The 18,741-nt window shown below is 50.0% G+C and overlaps 1 protein-coding gene across 5 annotated transcripts in view; it reads left to right on the top strand.

The window, feature by feature from the left end:
- The window catches only part of GNG12 (G protein subunit gamma 12), a 135,959-nt gene that overhangs the window by 105,318 nt on the left and 11,900 nt on the right, over positions 1–18,741 (top strand). Inside the window, exon 1 of one of the 5 annotated variants that reach the window (XM_072649797.1) lies at positions 12,696–12,779. The exons of the other annotated variants lie outside the window; for them this stretch is intronic. Within the exon in view, the coding sequence (XP_072505898.1) occupies positions 12,770–12,779 (10 nt within the window). The 5' untranslated portion in view covers positions 12,696–12,769. Of the gene's footprint in view, positions 1–12,695; positions 12,780–18,741 lie in introns of those variants that run through there. 5 annotated transcript variants of the gene reach the window in all.

Below are 18,741 nucleotides of genomic sequence, written 5' to 3'. Positions count from 1 at the left end.
TTCGTCTGTCAACATCTTCTTAGGACTTATATTCTTGGAGAGTTGCCTAGCATGCTGAGAGCTTGTCACATGCCAGTCAGTCTCAGAGGCAGGACTCACACCCAGATCCTCTGCTTCAGAGGCTATTTTTCTGTCCGCTGTGCAATGCTGCCTCTCAGTCTCAAGAATAATAATAACTGCCCATGTTGCAGAATGGCATAATGGACCATAACTTGGAGCCAGGAAGGCCCAAGTTCAAATCCTGCCCCTGATTCTCACCTGCAGTGCCCATGGACATATCTCTTAACCTCCCTTGCCTCAGTTTCCTTATCCACGAAAGGGGGTTAATAATAACTAGTAGATCACAGGCAAGCTGATGTGAGACATGCGTAGATCATGTACGTAAACGTGTGCAGACTGCAGTGACTGGGACACACCAGGACAGCGAGCGATGATAGATCATCGTTAGTACCATGGCATCGTGCACACAGCGTTTCCCTCTCAACCCTGACGTTTTTGGCAAAGACCCAAAGGGTGCCTTTCCCAGGATCACAAAGCAGGATTAGAACCCAGAGCTTCCAATTCCAGTGGTCACCTTCTATGGAAAGACTTTCCTCAAGTGCCCATAGTACCCATCTGTATTACCCAGACTGCCTTGTATTAATTTTGTGTAGATACCGTAAATGCATATGTGTATTTGTGTGTGTACAGAGATGCGTGTACAGGCACACACATTGTCTGTCTGTGCACACACGCATTATCCTCTCTGTCAGCTTCATGAGGGCAGGCAGTTTTGCTTTCTGTCTTTATAGGCCTAGGGCTTAGCACAGTTCCTGACACATGGTAGGTGCTTCACATAGTAGGTACCCAGACTGCAGTGCCATGGAGCCACAAGAGATCATTTTGGCCTCAGTCCAGAACTGTTCATCCAGTTGGCTTCCTGGATTTTCTGAGTTATAACACCAAGTCCCTTACTGTTTCTAAATGTTCCCATCTCTCCTGCCTGGCTAGTTCCCTGGCCATTTTACTGGCAGAACCAATGTCCTGAGTGCCACCGTGCCCTTGGGCTGGGCAGCTGGGTAGCATCCTGCAAGGATGTGCAGACGGCTCTCAGTTCCGGGAAGCAGCCTTGCCCCCTTGCCCCTCCCCTTCGTCACAGCCCGTGACCCAAAGCCGTTGGCCAAGGCCCAGGGCACAAGGTTCATCTACTCAGTTTCCCAGCAGGAAATATAGGGAGCATTTATTGGCTTTTGGACCATCGATAGCCCTGGAGTAACCTCACTCAGCTTGGCATTTCACACCCGAACACACCACATGCTGAATTTAACCTCTGCCTTCACCATCCATGTTTTAGTCTTGACTCTCTGGAACCCATTTGGAAGGCAAACAAAACTCCAAAGGAGGAAAAAATTGTTGGGGGTGGGGGAGCGGCATAGGTTTGTGTTTGCTTTATAAAAATCCAAGATGAAAATAGTTCCTGGCTGGGCTGGGTCACAGCACCTCAAAACTAATGACAGATAGGTGACTCATTGTGTGAGCCCAGAACAGGACAGAAACAGGAAGAAGGCTCCTCAGATGCCAAGCTCTGTTCAATCCAATGATGAGAATCCCCTCCCCCTCAAAACAAATAATGAAGACAGCCCTTTTTCCTGTCCTCCTGCCCCCCTGTCCGTAGGAGGATCTTTCTCATGTGCACAGTGGCCTCAGAGACCACCTGGTCTAGTGGACAGAGCCTGAGCCTGGCAAGGAGGAGAACTGGGCATTTACCGCTCAGGAGCAGTGTCTATTTTCCTCTTGCAGCCTCAGTTACTTCATCTGTAAAACAACTGAGTTGGCAGCTGGGTGATTGATTTTGCAGGTCTTTTCTGCCTCCAATATTCACTGATCCTGAAGCACTGAATCCCTCCTGCAGGGGTCTCTTCTTATTCCGCCTCCGCCAGCCTTAGGAAGGTATCTTTGGCACTCTGGGATGGTCCACAGCCACCTTTCTGACTAGGGATTGTCGAGACCTTTTTCCTGATGGACTTGAGGGCTCTACAGGGCTGATTCTGGTGTCCAGAAAGAGGCTCTTGGGGCCCCTCACTCCCAGTGTTACCTCTGGCAAATCCGCTGACCTTTCCGAGCCTCTGGTACCTCCCCTGTAAGTTGTGGGGGATGGCTTAGCTGGCCTTGGAGGCTGCTTCCAGCAGTGACAATGACAGCCAGCCTCTCTAGAGTACTTTCGGGTATACAAATGACATGTGGTGACTCATTTCACACCCTAGGAGAGAGGCACTATTGCTATCCCCATTTCACAGGTAAGGAAACTCATTTCCAGAGAAGTTAACTGACTTGCCCAGACCCACACGGCTAGTAAGTGTCTGAGAAAGGATTCTAGCTCAGGTCCTACATAATCCCATCAGACCCAATTCTGCCACTTGTCACTACGTTTTAAGGTGAGTCATGGAAGCTGTCTGCCCTCCCTGCCTTGTAGGGCCGTTGTAAGGATCACAGGAATAATTGAGATGAAAATGTATCCCAGACTGTCAAGGGCCATAAAGATGGAAGTCATCACAAATGCCCTAGGAAGCTATTCATTTCATTTTCATGGTCCATTGTCTGTATCTCGGCACAGTAAAGGGTGGAAGGGCAGTAGGGTCCAAGTCCACCTCTGACACTGGCCACCTCCCTGATTCTCAGTTTCCTCATCTGTAAAAGGGCCGGACTGGCCTAGAGCAGGGGTCTCCAAAGCAGGAACCCTGTGTACCCCCCAGAAGCTGTCTGTGACTTGGAGGGCCATGGCATGAGCAGAGGGTGTATGCTCAGATGACCAAGACATGGAAAGATGCCTCACATGCAGTTCTGACCTTTCTATTCCGTAGTGTGGCATATGCCAGCACTTCCCTACTGACTCCAGGGAAAAACACTAAGGTATCTTTTTCTTAGCCTTTTCAAATTTCTTTATTCCTGTAGCTGAAACCTGCTGTCTGCCCTCTGGGGCTGCTCCCTGGGACCCCCTGCAGATCCCATCAGGCAATATGTCCCTGGTGGAATGAGGGGAGAGGGTGTGTGCATCCCTCTTCTGCCACAGGCCTGTTCTGGAATCTGAGTGGTGCTGATGTACCCCTGGCCAGCCCCGGTCCTTCACAGGGAATGATCATGCTTCTGTTCATTGACAAGATCTTGAACAACTGGTTGCAGATACCATGGGCTAGGTGGAGCAGATAAACTTATCCCCAGCCCCTGAACTGCAAGTCCGTAGCCAACATGCAGCTTCTTGATGCCTCCCTTCAGCCCCTAAGGTGCTCAGAAAGCACACCCTCCTCCTCTCCTGGGCCCTTGTCTCTCCCAACATGGCATGCTCATTTGCCCTACCACCATCTGTCCCACTCCGATAGCAGCCCAGAATATGGCTTATTCACGTGGAAGACATCAGGTCTGCCCGAGAATGAGCATGACCTCCGTGCCTGGCAACTATCAGGGCAAGCCAGCTGCTGGGCGGGTGCCATGGGAAAGAAGGGGGTCCCTGGAGCAGCATGGGGTGAGCCACAGAGCCTCAGCCTCGAGGCCGCAGGCTGGTCAGACTCTCTGCCTTCCTCCTTCCTCTCTGGGTGACCTGCCCGTAGGTTCACTGCCCACTTGTGCCCATGGGGGCTGAGCACAGTGAGCCTCCCCCACCAAAGAGAGGTTTTCAGTTCGTGTTGCTTCTTTTTGTTCTTCTAGGCAGCACACAACACACTTGAGTTCAAGGTGATGCTCCTACCCGCAGAACAGGTTTAACCCTTTAATCTGTGAAGGCAGGCAAGGCTACATGCCCCCATCGTGGCCCATAGAAGACACAGAGAGGAGGGGACAAGACCTCCGTCTTTGCTTCTCCTCTCCCAGCCTAAGAGACCTTGATTCATTAATTATCTGTCAATCTGATATGTGGTGATAACAACCTAACTCCTCATAGCAGGTGTGTAATTGGAAAGAGGCTTGGCGTGTCTTTTCTTCATAACGAATGCAGGTTGGGGGGTTATTTTTTTCACACAGGAGATAACAGGATTTGATGGTGAAGGATGGAGAAGGCTTTGTAGTGGTAGGTTCAAATTCCTCCTCCATCTTGTACTGCCTATGTGACCTTCATTCTCTTTGGCCTCGGTTACCCCGTCTGTAAAATGGGGCTTGGACCAGAGGATTCCGAGGGCCCTTGCAGGGACAGAGTTGCCTATGTCCAGGCTTCTGGGTTCTGGGTTCCTTCCATTGCCCATAATAAGATTTCATTGCCTGCATCTCAGGAGCATCTGAGGTGCTCACCCAATAGAGAAGAGACCACAGCAGCTCAGTGATCCCTTTGTGCCTTTATGTTTCTAAGAACAGGAAAATCTTACCATTGGGCATACCCTTGCAAGAAAGACAGCCAGCATTAAAGAACTCTCATCTTTGAGTCAGCAGCGAGCTGGCTTAGGCTTTTACTTCGGATGCTTGCTGGCAAGCGACTTCACCTCTGTGACTTTGCCTTGGTTTGCACATCTGTAAAACAGAGATTATAATGCCTGGGGTACCTCCTGGAGTTATTTCAAGGCTCAGTTGAGCTAATGCAGGACTGGGAATCAGTCCTGCCTCCTGTCATCCTGGGCAGGTCATTGAGTCTCTCAGGAGACTCCCCAGGAAAGTCTCCAAGAGGGTAAATTCTAGATAAACTGCCCCAGCAATGGAATCACAGGATCCTGGAGGTGAGCAAGGACAACCCCCTCATTTTCCAGACAGGGAAACTGAGGCTTGGGAAGGATAAGTGACTGCCCAAAGCAGTAAGTGTCTGATGCATTAGGATTCAGATTCCCATCTTTCTGGCTTCACATCCATCAGTCTAGCTCTATCACATTCTCGATCTAGAAGAGAGGTGGAGAGTGACGGATAGAGAAGGAAGAGAAAGGAAAGGAAAGGAAAAGAGAGATGGGAGAGGAAAGAGAAGGGAAAGGGAAGGGGAAAGACAGAGAAGAGAAAGGAAGGGGAAAGAGAGGGGAGAGAAAAGAAAGAAAAAGAAGAGAAAGGAAGGGGAAAGGGAAAGGGAAGGGAGGAGGGTAAAGGAAAGGAAGCATCAGGGGGAGGAGCGAGGAGAGCAGAGTGGATGGAGGGCTAGATACCGCTCTGCAAACCCTTGACGCTCTCTGTCAGTGTCAGGTCTCATGATCGTCACTGCTGCAGTTGGCATCACCCCCACCGGAACAGTCTGTGCCTTAGCCAATGACCAGCAGCGCACAAGTGACACAGTGACCTCAGGAAGCCCTACTTTCTACATCTTTCCTCCAGCATTTAAGAAGGCCCAGGCTCCCACCCACCCCTGCTACTCCTGCTGGGCTCCCGCCGCCTGTACCATCTGTTGATCTGTCATCTCAGGGAGTTCCTGTGTTGGGCAGAGCTTTTTTCGTTTGTTTGTTTTTACTTCTTACCCAGAATCATGATTTCCTAGACTGTTAGAACTGAAAAGGGGCTCAGAGGTCTTTGAAGAGATATATGGGACATAGTACAGATAACTTACAGGATTCCATTTGAGTCTCTTTTACCTCCCCTCCATTTTGCAGATCAGTAAGCTGAGGTTCAACAAGGTAAAATGATGTGACCATGGTTAAACAGCTAGCAGTAGTCAGAGGCAGGAGTCGCATCCATTGTGATACGGTGAAGAGTTCTAATTTCAAAGTCCAGGGGCCTGAGTTCAGATTCTCACTCTGACAGGACTTGCGTTGCCTTCAGCAAGGCACTGCCCAGGCCCGTTTCCTCCCCGCCCAAGCACACTATTTTTGCTTGCTTTGAGACTCAGAGTACTTTGCAGCACTCCCTGTAGGACCGGTGAGCTTGCAGGGGATTCGACGTGCACTTCTTCCCTTATTGTCCTGAGTTTTCCCAAGTTTTCAGGAGTGGAGTCAGTCTTGGCTTCTGCCCTGACATGCTTTAGTATGTTCTTCTGTTTCAATCCTGTCGTCCTAACGGGCTTCACTTTTCTAACCCCAGACTACTCAGTGGATCATGGATTTGTGTAGTAGGTTTCTCGTGTAGAATTCTCTGCTTTGGCATTTGCCTCTCGAAGGTATTTGTGCATTTTTCATCCCAAACTCCCCCAGAGACCTCCCCCACAAAGGGGTCCTTGGGTGCATCGTGAAATTCAGGAGGTCTTAGCTACTAAATTGTACAAGGGTGGTGAGCTCCATGGGAGGAGGGGATGCCCAAGATGAGGGCTCCCCATGGGTGGGAAAATCACACATACTTCCTTTGTCTCATCACTTAGAGCTGGCAGGGACCTTACTGGCCATTAGTCCAACTCCTTTACTTTGTGCAGAAGAGGAAACTGAGGCCTAGAGAGGTTACAGGCTCATGAGAGTATAAATTTACAGCTCAAAGGTAAAGAAACTGAGGCCTGAAGGGAGAGGAGGTGCAGCAGGGAGCTTACTGCCTGTATGACCTTTTGGCCAGTCACTTAAGCTCCCTGAGCCCCAGTTTCTCCATCTGTAAAGTGAGAGGATTGGCCCAGAGGACCTCTAAGGCCCCTCCCAGCTTCAGAGCCCCAGTTTCCTCATCTATGAAGTAGGCATAATGCACGGCACTTCTGCCCTCCTCAGGCTGGTGATAAGGAAAGTACTTTGGAAAACTCAAGAACTTTAAAATCCTGGGAGTCAGAGTTAATCATTGCTGTAGGAGGGTGGGAGGAGGAGCAGCCCCTGTTAACCTGCCTGACTCCTCTGGGCCCTGTTTGTCGGCAAACAATGGCCCATCTCAAGCTCTGTGCGGATGCCTGCGGACCAGACCCTGGGGCATCCGGACAGGGGCCACCCAGGCTCTCTTTGTGCCTGGGCCCTCCTCCCTGTGGCAGCAGCAAGCTGGCGGCTGTGCGTGTCTGCTGGAGTCTGGAAATGCTGAGCTGGCTTGTTTTTATGCAGGTCTCCAGGCCTGCTGGTCAGCCAGACCAGGTTTCAGCTTTGCTCGCCTGTTCAGCGGATGGATCTGACTCACATTTGGAGACTGGCAGGACCAGCTCAGAGCTGGAACAGACGTTGGAGATTAGCTAGGCCTCCCTCCTTCTCTCCTTTTACAAAAGAGTAAACTGAGGCCCAGAGAAGTCATAGCATCCTAGATTCAAAGCTAGGAGCCACCTCACTTTTCAGGTGCAGAAGCTGAAGCCCTTTGAAGGGATAATATGTGTTTTCATCCTTGTTCTCAAAGAGGACAACCAACATCTGGAGGGTGATGTCTTGACTTGCAAGTGGATTGGGTTTAAGTGAGCCCTGAAGTGATGTGACTCACCTAGGGTCATACTGGCACTGTCTTTGTAATCTCCAGGGTTTAGCCTAGTGCCTGGAACATAACAGGCATAATTCAATGTATATTGACTGACTGACTCAAACTCTCAGGGCCTCTTGCCCCCAAAGCTAGCCTTCTTTCCACTGGATTGCAGGGGAGGTAGTGAGACCCAGGGATCGTTTAGGAGTGGTAGGCCCAGGATCTATTCCTGACAAGAAACAATGAGCTGAGCCTTAAAAGACAAGAAAGCCATGGACCCTCCATGTCCAGCTACCTAAAATTCTTCAGATGCACACCGGTGGGCAGGAACCAGACCAGATCATCAATCATTCTCCCCATGCCCCTTCCTTCCTTGTGTTGGCCCATTTACTGCCTTGGGCCCAGAAGTAGAGCCTGGCATAGTAGAGAAGGGAACACAGGTTGAAATCCTGCCTTGGACACAGGAGGCCAGCAATGAGCACGTGGCCTCTCCAGGACTCAGAGACGGCCATTTTTGTAGATGGCGCTGGTAGCCCCACGTGGTAAAACCCTAGGCCTTTCTCGTATTGACTTATGCTCCTAGCCAGTGTGCAGACTGACACAGCAGCTGCTCTCTCTTTATCACTTCAGAACCAGATAAAATTACCAAGAGTGAAAATAGAGTAAAGTACAGGGGGATGAGGGCTGAATTTGTAGTCGAAAGAAACTGGATCTAGGCCCTGCCTGAGTGATGGTTAAATGGTTACTGAGGGGCCGACTCTAGGCAACTCATAAGCTCTCCAAGACTCAGTGTCCATATCTCTAAAATGGGAACGCTGTTCCAGAGACCAAAGACAAAAGGCAAAGACCCAGATGTTGGAAAATATTTATAACAGCAGTTTTTGTTATAGCGAAGAATGGGAAACAAAGTGGGTGCACCTCAGGTAAATGTAGGAATGTGGTGGAATGTTACTGCATGATTAGCAAGGACAGAAGAGATGCATTCGGAGAAATCGGGGAAGACTTACATGGGCTGATGCTGAGCAGCCTGAGCAGTACTCTGAGGAGAACAGTTTATTACCTGAGTTCAAATCTGGCCTTAGTCGTTTACTAGCTTGTGACCCCTGGGCAATTTATTTAACCCCTGCTGCCTCAGTTTCCTCAACTGTAAAATGGGGATAATAAGGCACCTGTCTCAAAGGGCTGCTGTGAAGATCATGTAAGATATTTATAAAACAGTTAGCATGGTGCTTGGCTTCCAATGACTCCAGCATGATCAAGGACATTTGTGCTAAATGGGAGAATTCTGATGATGGATGGCCCTAAGATCTTCTTCAGCTCTATCAGTCATTCAGCAAGTATTTATTATTAAGCACCAGCTGTGGGCCAGGCCCTGGGACTGGCAGTTCAGAGGCAGAGACAATGAGGAAATAGTTCCTGGACAGAGAAGACTTGGGCACATCTTTGGGACAGAGGGAGGTAGGACTGGAGACCAAGAGAGATCAGAGATGGATAGGGGATGGGACCAAAGTACACAGTAGGTGCTTAATTAATGCTTGTTGGCTTGACTTTATAAGTAAAAGGGTTGGCCTTGACAAAAAGAAAAAAAAAAAAGCCCCTTCAGATTCTGTAGTAAAGGGAGGAATAGTGGGAAATGATTTCAGAGGGCTCAGAGACAAGGAGAGGAAAGCCCTCACTGAATGTCCAGTTTTTTTTCAGCTCAATATAAGACAAGGCCCTCATCTGAATGGGTGGGAGGTTGGGTGGAATGGGAGGCTTGAGGGGAGAAGAGAAGGTTCAGAGCAGCCACGGTGGTGAGTGCGATGGGGAATCAGCTGGAAAGGGAATCAGCTGGGAAGGAGCGGATGAATTGCCTTTATGCAGCAAGTGCCTGGCTGATGTTACCTAACAATGTGCAGTGGACCCAGTCATTGATCTCCGTTGCTGTATTCTGAATTTTCACCAAGACAGTGGAACCAGGGAGAGTCTGCTAGAGGTGGCAACAGCCTCTCCCATCATGCCTTTTGGTTCATGCCTTTGGTGTGTCTCCCATGCATGAGCTAATTCTCTACCCCCACATGCTCTGGCTGAAGCACAGGGATTTCCCCCTTTGTCCATTGCGAGTTTCATTAAAACATTCTGTGGACGGTGAAATTTGAAAAATCGAATCTTCCTTTCCCATTGATTTGTTATTAGTTGTGAAAGTGTTTCCTCTCCCTTTGTTTGATTTTGGGGGGGGGGTAAAAGTGGGTCCAAACATGTTCATCTTCATTTCTCTGTAGCTTGAGCTCTTGGTCTAGCAGCTAATGATCTGTTTCAAGAAGCAATAAATGCTGATTCAGCTCTCATTTGCTTTGCTAGTGTATACTAGATGCTGCAGACACAAAGATAAATGGAATGGAGGAAGGAAGGAGAAAGAAAGGAAAGAAAGGATTAATTAAGCACATAGATTAAAATCCAAGTAAAAAGAAATCCAATCCCTGCCCTCAAGGAGCTCACCCTCTAATACCCAGGAAAACTATACACAAAAATTGCTGAAAGGGGGGCAGTGGGAAATGAAGATCCAAACACTCAGAACCAGGGCTGAGAGGGGAAGGAAGGCAGGCTGGGCTGTGTGTGCCCTTCCACAAAACGTATGCCCCAGGAGACAGTCCCACTGAGAGGAGGAGGAGGAGGCCAGCCTCCCAAAGGGCTAGTCTGGGGATACAGGCTGGAGATGGTAGACTGTTCCAGGGCAAGGTGGTGCTAACTGCGGAGGAAAGTCTCAGGAAGAGCCGATTGTGGGGAACACACCACTCGGAGGGCAATGGAACAGTAGCCATCCTTCCAAAAACAATTGTCAGGAAAGAGAATCCCAAGAAAATAGTGACGTGGGAGCCAAGGCAGACGGTATCTTTGCTGTCTATAAACAGAACTGTGATTGGAGGTGTGCGACTAAGGACCAGAGGCAGGGTTCATTGTTTGTTGGTTGGTTGAAGTGAAGCCAGGTCTCCAAAGAAACATGCTCAACGACTGGCCCATGCCATAATTCTCTCCATCCTTTCTTAAGAAACACTCTTATCGTGGTCAGTTTCTTTTTCCTAAGACACACCCTTCCTCCTTCTTCAAAGTTTCCTGGGCTGGATTTTTTCAGTTAAAACAAATGAAAACAAATTCACTTGGAAAATGTCACCAAATGTTCCTCACTTTCCCCTCCCCTTCTGCTTCTCTAGTCCAGCCCAAAGATCATTGTTTCTGGAGTATCTAGAGGCAGCCAGCCAGGTCCGGGCTACAAGGTGAAGGAACTGGGGGTGGTCAGCCTCGCTCCTTTCTCCAGGTATTTAAAGGGCTGTCCCCTAGAAGAGGCTCTGGACCAGCTCTCTTGGGGACCAGAAGGCAGGTTAGTAACAGGAATTAGGAGCGACAAAGTCACATTCTCCCAAGAGTTGCCACTATCTCTGTGTGGAATGGGCTGCCCCTCACTGGAGTTCTTCCAGCAGAGGCTGGAGGATCATTTATTGGGTAGACTGGTTAGCCTCTGGAGTCTGTTCCAGCTCTCACCTTCACACCTTAGCCCATGTTGTTCTCTCTACTTGGAATACCTTTCCCCAATTTCCATCCCTATCTCTTCTTTTGCAGTCATGGGATTTATAGCTGCTGGAATCATATATTATCTGAGTTAATCCCATCATTGAAAAGGAGGAAGGAGAGGATCCCAGGCATGATCCTAGGCAGCCAGGGAAAGTGACTTGTCACCCAGGGACCAAGGGGCAGAGCTGAGATTTGAACCCAGGGCCTCTGACTCCAAGTCCAGGGTCTTCCTTTCTGAAAGGCCCTTTTGCTTCCCAGTGCCTTGGGCCTCTCTCTCAGGATGGACATGCTGTTCCAGTCAGTGTTATGGAGTCCTGGGGCCTGGCTGAAGTCATGCAGGTTCTAGCTGCTGCTTCTTGTGGTTGGCAGCTGTGCTAAATGTAGACCCACCAGTCAGTCACCACCTGTGTAACCTGGGGCAGGCCTCCTCCCCTCCCCCAGCTTCAGTTTCCTGCCTTGTAAAATGCAGAGAGCATTCTGCAGATTTTGGTGAAGACCAAACAAACATCCATTCTGTCTGGTGTTATTGCTGATAACAGAAGCTTGTATTTAAAGAGCAAGTTAAGGTTTGGGAAGCGCCTTCCACCTACCATCTCATTTGGTCCTCATCCCCCAAGGAGATTTGTTGTGGTTCAGTTGGTTCAGTCATGCCCGACCCTTGGACCCCTATCCTTGGGGTTCTCTTGGCAGAGATCCTGGCAAACTTTGCCATTTTCTCCCTGCTTGGCAGCTTAAGGTCTGTAGCAGAGGTTAGGTGACTTGCCCAAGGTCACACAGCTAAGACGGTTCTGAGGCTGGATTTCAACTCAGATCTTCCTGATTCAAAACCCAACACACTATCCACAGTGCCATCTAGCTACCTCTGTTATTATCCCCATTTAACAGTTGGGGAAACTGAGGCTGCCAGCAGTTAAGTGATCTGCCCAGGGTCACAGAGCTTAAAAGTGTGTGCTAAGCTGGGTTTAAATTCAGTTCTTCCGACTCTAGGTCAGTGCTGCCTTGGATAATTGTTACTGTCTGAATTACCCTCCCTTTGATTATCAGCTGCTTGAGGACAGGGACAGTGTCTCGTTCATCTCTGTGTCCTCCTGGAGCACCAGAGCTAAGGTCTGGAGCATAGCATGTGCTCAAAAAACATTTGAAGAATGCAGCTCTCATTTGAATGCGTGTGCAGGAAGGGGGCATCATGGGATGTGCTGGGGACGCCCCATTGAAGAGTCAGGAAGCCATCCGTTGGGGTCCCAGGAAACAGGTCTAGATTGCGCCTCTCACATATGTGATCCTGACAAATTACCTCTTTGTCTCCTGCAGTGAGGGGATTGGACTGAATAACCTTGGAGATTCCTTCCCCTTTTCCCTCAGTGACCTGCCTGCTTGCAGGTACTCCAGGCTGCCTGTGTGACCTTGGACTCAGGTCAACCTTTCCATTTTGGAGAAAGTCCTGCTCGTCCTGGAACCCATGGGGGACAGGCAGAAGAAAATCAATTTGGGCTGATGTAAGGGAAAGCCCTATACCAATTCCTTATACTGAGGGGGTTGTTCCTTAGTCCACAAGCTTTTATGAAGCACCTGCTGTTTCCTAGGTGCTGTGCTAAGCACCAGGGATATAAAGAAAGGCAAACACAGGACCCATCTTGGAAGAGCTCACATTCTGTTGAGGGAGACCACATGAAAGCAAATGTATACAAACAAGAGAGCTGTGGTGTGAATGAAGGGAAGTGGGGGATGCTTCAGTCTTTAAGGAAGCCAAGGGAATGGACAATGGAAAGACAGAGCAGGATGTAAATAGCTGAGTCCATCCAAGCCAACTCTCTGGGAGATGGAAGGAAGTTTCTAAGGGTGGAGTGATTTTTCCATGCCTGGAGATCCCCAGGCAAAGATGATCCCTGCTGTGATTGTATGTTATTGAGGTGATTCATGCCCTAGGCAGGTGGTTGGACCGGTGAGCCCATCTGGTGGAGTGAGTCCTGTGAGACTTGGATCCCATCCCAGACCCTAGAACTGGATGACCCTGGGTGAGTCACAGCTTCTCTGAGATTCCTGGTCATCTCCTAGCAACTGTAGCTTCTGCCTCCCTGGGCTGGAGGGGGCTGGCCTTAGACAATGCTTGGAGCTGAGCTCTGCAAACTGGAAACCCTCAGGGACTGTCCCAGAGGGTTGGGTTTGGGTGCCTAAGTTGTTCATTGGGTGGTTGGTAGTTTGAGTGAGTTGGGATGACTGGGATTTTGTTTTTTATTGTTTTGGGTCAGGACCTGGGATTTCAGTGATATTGGGAACTCCTAGGGAGAAGACTCCCTCTGCCAATGCTGGTGATTGCCTGCTTGGCAACTTAAGATCTTAGATATCGGGCTAGAGTAAGGAGAGACAACAGCAACAGCTAATTATAACAATCCCAGTAACTTAGCTAGCAGTCTAGGCACACCAGGCACTTTACTGGTCCACAGACAGCATGTGTCGGAGGGAAGATGTGCACCTGGTCTTCCTGGCTCCAGGGTCAGAGCTTTCTCCACTTGATATGCTACATGGCCTCTCCTCAGAGGCAAAAGCACCATGTTTTCCCCCCCTCCTACCCACTCAGGTCCTTCCCAGATTCTGAGATTCCATGGCTAGGAGAAGACATGCAAATGTTCTCTGTTTGTCTTCTGTGTTGGGTGACCCTAGGCTAGCATTCAACACCCTGTGCCTCAGTTTCCTCAACTGCACAGGGAGGATAACAATAGCACCTACCTTGCCAGGCAGTTAGGAGATCGCTTAGCACAGTGCCTGGTGCATAGTAGGCTATTATCCTCATATAACAGATATGGAAACTGAGGCTGAGAAAAGTTAAATGCTTTGCCCAGGTGCTTTGTAGTTAGCATCGCCCCAGGCATTGCACCAACTTCGACCTTCATCATACTTCCTAGGTCCCCAGTGGCCTCAGTGTCAGACCTAGTGACATTCTTTGGGGATCCTCCAGCATTGAACACTGATTGGCTGATGACTTCCTTCCTTCCTGAGGCCTTCCTTTTGACCGGATGCTGCTGGATGCTTTGACCACATGCCTCCCAACTCTCTGGCTGCTCCTTCTGCCATTTCGCTGCTGACTTTGCTTCCTCTCTCCTGGAGTGGAGCCCCAAGGCCAAGGCCTTCCTTGGCTCCCTGCTTTTCTCTCCATATGCCCTGCTCTTCTCAGATCTCCTTTCTCCTCTGGTAGCTCAACCATATCCTCCATGCCACTCTTTCCAAACCCAGTGTCCATCTCCAGCCTTCTCCCATCCTCCAGCCTCTCATCCCCTCAAACTCAACAGGTATAAAATAAAGCCAAGTTCTCTTTCTTTTCCCCACATCCAGCTTCCCCAATGTACTTGGCCATTTTAACCTCCCTAGACCTCAGTGTGTAGGCTTGTATGGCCCCTGAGCTTCGTTCCACATTTGCAGCTACACTCCTAGGGCCCAGTGAGCCTTGGAGCCTTCTGACCAGCCTTGACTCCTCCCTCTCTGAGGTGGACACTGAGCCTTCTCGTTCCCCTCAGTATCTCTCTTTTCCTTTCTGTTGGCTTCCAAACCCCTCTTCCAGCTTCTGCTTACCTTGTTCTGGTTCTGGCCAGAAACTCCAAGCATCTCCCTTTCCCAGATTGATTCTTTTGTGATGGTTAATTAGACCACCTTTTATCTCAGTTGTTACCTGGCCCTTAGTCATTGAATGGACTTTGCCTCAGAGCAACTGAGACCCAGAGAAAACCTTAGTTTAGAAAGGCCAAGGTCACCCATTGCATCTGGGGCCATGGCCTGTCATCTTGACTTGCCTCATCACTGGACTTTGAGGACTCCAGAGGAGGAGAGAGTGAGGCTGACTGCAGGGCAAGTCGAGACATCACCCTCGTGATGGTCCCTTCTAGAACACAACAACCACCCTAGGTTGTCCCTGAACACATATTAACCAATCCATGGACTGGAATGTGTTATGAATCTAGGTCTGTGCTGTCATTGAAGATATCAAGACTTAGGTGAACCCTGCCCTCAGGAAGCTTACGTGTTATGAAGGAGAGGATGTGTACACAAACAAGGTTCAGTCAGCAGGCATTCATTAAGCTCCTACTCTGTGCTAGGCCCTTGGCATGCAGTCACACCAGACAAACAGCCTTTGCCCTCAGCGAGCTCACAGGCTGTGGGCAGAAGTAATAAGGATGCAGACAGGCATGTGCACAGTCTATATCCTCTGCGGTAGCTCATGCTTCCCCAAACACGGAATCTCAGGGCTGCCCATTCCCCTTCCCCTCCGCAGCCATGAGAAAAGCTCACAGCTGCTGTGTCTGGGCTCTGATGATTACCAAGCCCCACCTTTTCCCAGAAGCTCAGCACCCCCTCCTTCACCCCTCACTCCCTCCTGAACCCCAGACCTGCTTCCTGCCAGTTCCACCCACCTGGCACCTCACCCACAGGAGCTCCCCTGTACTCTGCAGGCCAGATAATGGGGAAATCATCGGCATTTGCTGCTTCTCACAGCCTGTGTGACCTTGGGACCTCCTCCCTCGTGGCCTCCTCCATCGGTTGAAGGCGCTGGACTGAGTGGCGCCTACATGACCTTCCGGCATTTGGACTGCTTGGTAGATAATATCAGTGATGATCCTGGCCCATGGGGATCAGCGAGGGCCACAAAACGGTCATATTATAGCCCAACATTCACCTTCCCTTCCCTCATTTGAGCCTCCCGTGAGGCGGGTGCCATTGTTTCCCCAGCGTTACAAATGAGAATGTTAGGGCTAATAATTAATTTATGTTTTTATTAATAATTAATGTTCATTTATTATTTGTTTATGGTAATTAATAATTAGCCCTAATAAGGGAAGCAAAGCGACATGCCCAAAGTTTACTGTAGGAGGTGGGATTCTGGCTGAGCCCAGGAAGCCAGGGAGGTCAGCGGGCAGAGTGGAGGAAGGAAGGCAGGCCAGGCTTGGCAACGGTCAGACAGAATGGCCGGAGCCACCAAGAGATGGAGGGGCTTGTTCCAGGTCCAGCCAGGAGGCCAGGGTCTCTGGATGACCTTCCTCTGTCCCTGATTTCTTGTGACCCCAAGGCTCTTGGGCCCTCGGACCAAGAGTGGGTCAGACTGGTCGGCCTCTGGGGTCTCTTCCAGCCCCAGATCCCCAGCAGCCTAGACAATGATGGTGCCAGCACATGAGGGACCACCGTCATCTTGTCTGTGTCCTCTCACTCCCTTTTCTCTGCCCCTTCCCCAGCCTGTGTTCTGTCCCCTCTGGCTGCCGGCAGCCTTCACAGGAGCCCCAGAGCACCCCAGGCATCGGCCTGTCTTCTAAAGCAGCAGCAGGGGGAGGGGAAGAAGGGAGGGTCCCACCAGCCCAGCTGTCCCCCAGGCATGCTGGCGGTTGGCATCCATTGGAGATGGATCGGCCCCGTGTTGCTGCACACCTGTCCTCCTAGGCTTCAAGGGACAACCAAAAGGGAGAGAAAGAGGTCAGGTTTCTGAGAGCTTTGCCCCAAAGACCAGCCTTCAGGGAGCTGGGGAAGGCAGAACTAAGGGTCCATGGGGGCCAAGCTCCCCCATGGAACCCACTGAGCCAACATTCTCTGTGGATAGAGCATGGGGCCTAGCATCCGCCTGAGTTGAGTTCAAATTCAGCCTCAATCCTAACCTGCCTTGGGCAGGTTCTCTGTCTCTGCAATGGAGAGAAGATGATTTCCTAATTCAGAGGGCTTTTTTAGAGTTAAATAAGACAAACCATTTCAGGATCCTTAAAGTACTGCGTACATGTGGGTCATTTTGTCCTGATTCCTTGCACGCACTGGCTCTGCCTCTGATTGACTTATAAGGGTAAGACAATGACTTATATTCATGATTATAATAGAAACAATCCTAAGCGACTGAGAAAGGTGCTTTAAGCTTGGCACAGCACTTTATGCTTCTCCCTTGAATCCTGGAAGGTAGGCACAGGTGGAGTGATGCCCATTTTGTGGATGAGGACAGTGGGGCTCAGAGAAATGGTAAATGACTCACCCAGGATAACCCAGACAGTGCCAGAGGTGGGGCTTCCTGTCTCACATCTGGCACTGCCCGCCATGCCTTCTTCCTTTATTATCCTTACTTCCTGCCAGCCTGACTCCTGAGCCTCTGAGGCATTGTGGTCCACCTTGGTTTGGGGTAGAGAGCACTTGCTTTCTTCTTGGGTGTGGGCAGATTAGACAACCCATGGTGCCAGTTACAAAAGGATCCCTGTGTTCCCTGATTAGTAACAATTGAGCCTCCACTTACAGACCTGCAGTGATGGGGAGCTCATTACTTCCAAAAGTAATCCATGCCCCATCCAAGTAACTTAAATTATTTGGAGGGGGTTTTAGTTGGTTTTTTGCACCCAGGGCTCCTGGTTCTGTGCCCCAAGTCACACAGAGAAGTTCTCAACCACCCATCCCCAGCCCCTAGACCTCACTGAAAGCCACATCCGGTGTTCCTGGGCCTTTTCTTCCTCATAAGAGTCACAGTGTGCACTTGAAAGTGAATCCTGGCAGATCCCAGGGCAACAGACACTGGGCAGGTGGACAGTCTTGGTAAGGTGTGGGCTGCCTCAGAGGCAGGAAGGTCACAGCTAGCATCACTGTCCAGGCCAATAAAACAGGCCCCAGCCACCAAGACTCCATCCACCCAGACTTTAAATAGAGTCACTGAAGTGAGTGGGCGAGTAACCTTTGGCCAGAAACATTCAGTACTTTGTGGGATCCCTGAGGAAGAGGGGAGGGAGGAACCTGCCTCTAAGTAAACAGGCCTCACTCAGGTGTGTGAGCTCTGGCACAGAATGTTGGATTCCAGCAAGGTTTAACAGCCAGAGCACTGGAGACCTGGGTTCAGATCCTAAGAAGCTGCGTAACCCACAGGCAAGCCTTGGCTCCTCAATCTTCTCCTCTGTACAATGGGGGCACACTGGTGATGCCGGCTGGGATAACCTTCTCATCGCTTTGCAGACTTCATCACACCTAAATGAGCTGCCATCCTATGAGTGGCAAAGGGTTAGAAACTAAGAAGAGAGAGAAAAGTGGCTTTTTGTGGTTGTTAAGTCATTGTGACTTTTCATGACCCTGTTTCGGGTTTTCTTGGCAAACACTGGCATGGTTTGCCACTCCTTCTCCCACTCATTTTACAGATGAGGAAACTGAGGCAAACAGGGTTAAGTGATTTGCCCAGGGTCACAGCACTGCACCCAATAATCCAAACCATGATAATAATATTTATAAAGGACTTGAAACTTAACAAAGTGTTCTCCACAAGGGATGTAGTAAAGTAGGTAATGGAGATACCATTATCTTCATTTTACAAATGAGGAAGTTGAGTTAGAGAAGTGATGGGACTTGCGTGCTTCCAGCCTCTTATGCTTCCTACTTGGGTGACCATGAGCCAGACCCATGACCACCCCAGGCCTCAATTTCCTCGTATGGGCTAGATGAGCTCAGATCCCATCAATAGAGCTGGGTGAGAGTGACCTTTGAGGTCATTCTGTTTAACACCTCATTTTACAGATGAGAAAACTGAGGTAGAGAGAGACATCAGTCAGCTAGCCTCTCTTAAGAGCCTGGGAAAGCAAAAGTCGGAGCCTTTGGGAGTCTTTGTTGTCTCCTGATGGGAGACAACATGCGGACCCATGTAGGATGGGGTGGGACTAGTCAGGGAAGAGAGGGCGGGAAAGGCTTCCTGTGGAAGGAGACACTTGAGCCAGGACTGGAGGAGATGAGAAGGAGAGCCTGCCAGGCATGGGAGACAGCCAGGGAAGGTGCCCAGAGTCAGGCCATGTATGCCAAGCAGCAAGGAGGCCATGGGCATGCCCCTGGAGCACAGAGAGGGTACCAAATGTTTCCAGTGAGATATGAACCCGTGTCCCCAAGTTTCTGTTCCTGTGACCCAGCTCCCAAAGGGCCAGTCTCCCAAGCCCAAAGCTCACTCTTCACAGGCATATCCTGGGAGTTCAAAGGAGGGAGAGATCAAAGTGGTTG

Source organism: Notamacropus eugenii, chromosome 2, assembly GCF_028372415.1.
Source record: "Notamacropus eugenii isolate mMacEug1 chromosome 2, mMacEug1.pri_v2, whole genome shotgun sequence".
In the NCBI taxonomy this organism is placed as follows: Eukaryota; Metazoa; Chordata; class Mammalia; order Diprotodontia; family Macropodidae; genus Notamacropus; species Notamacropus eugenii.
The sequence above is the reverse complement of the archived record's forward strand: the minus strand, read 5'-3'. Positions and strand labels throughout refer to the sequence as shown.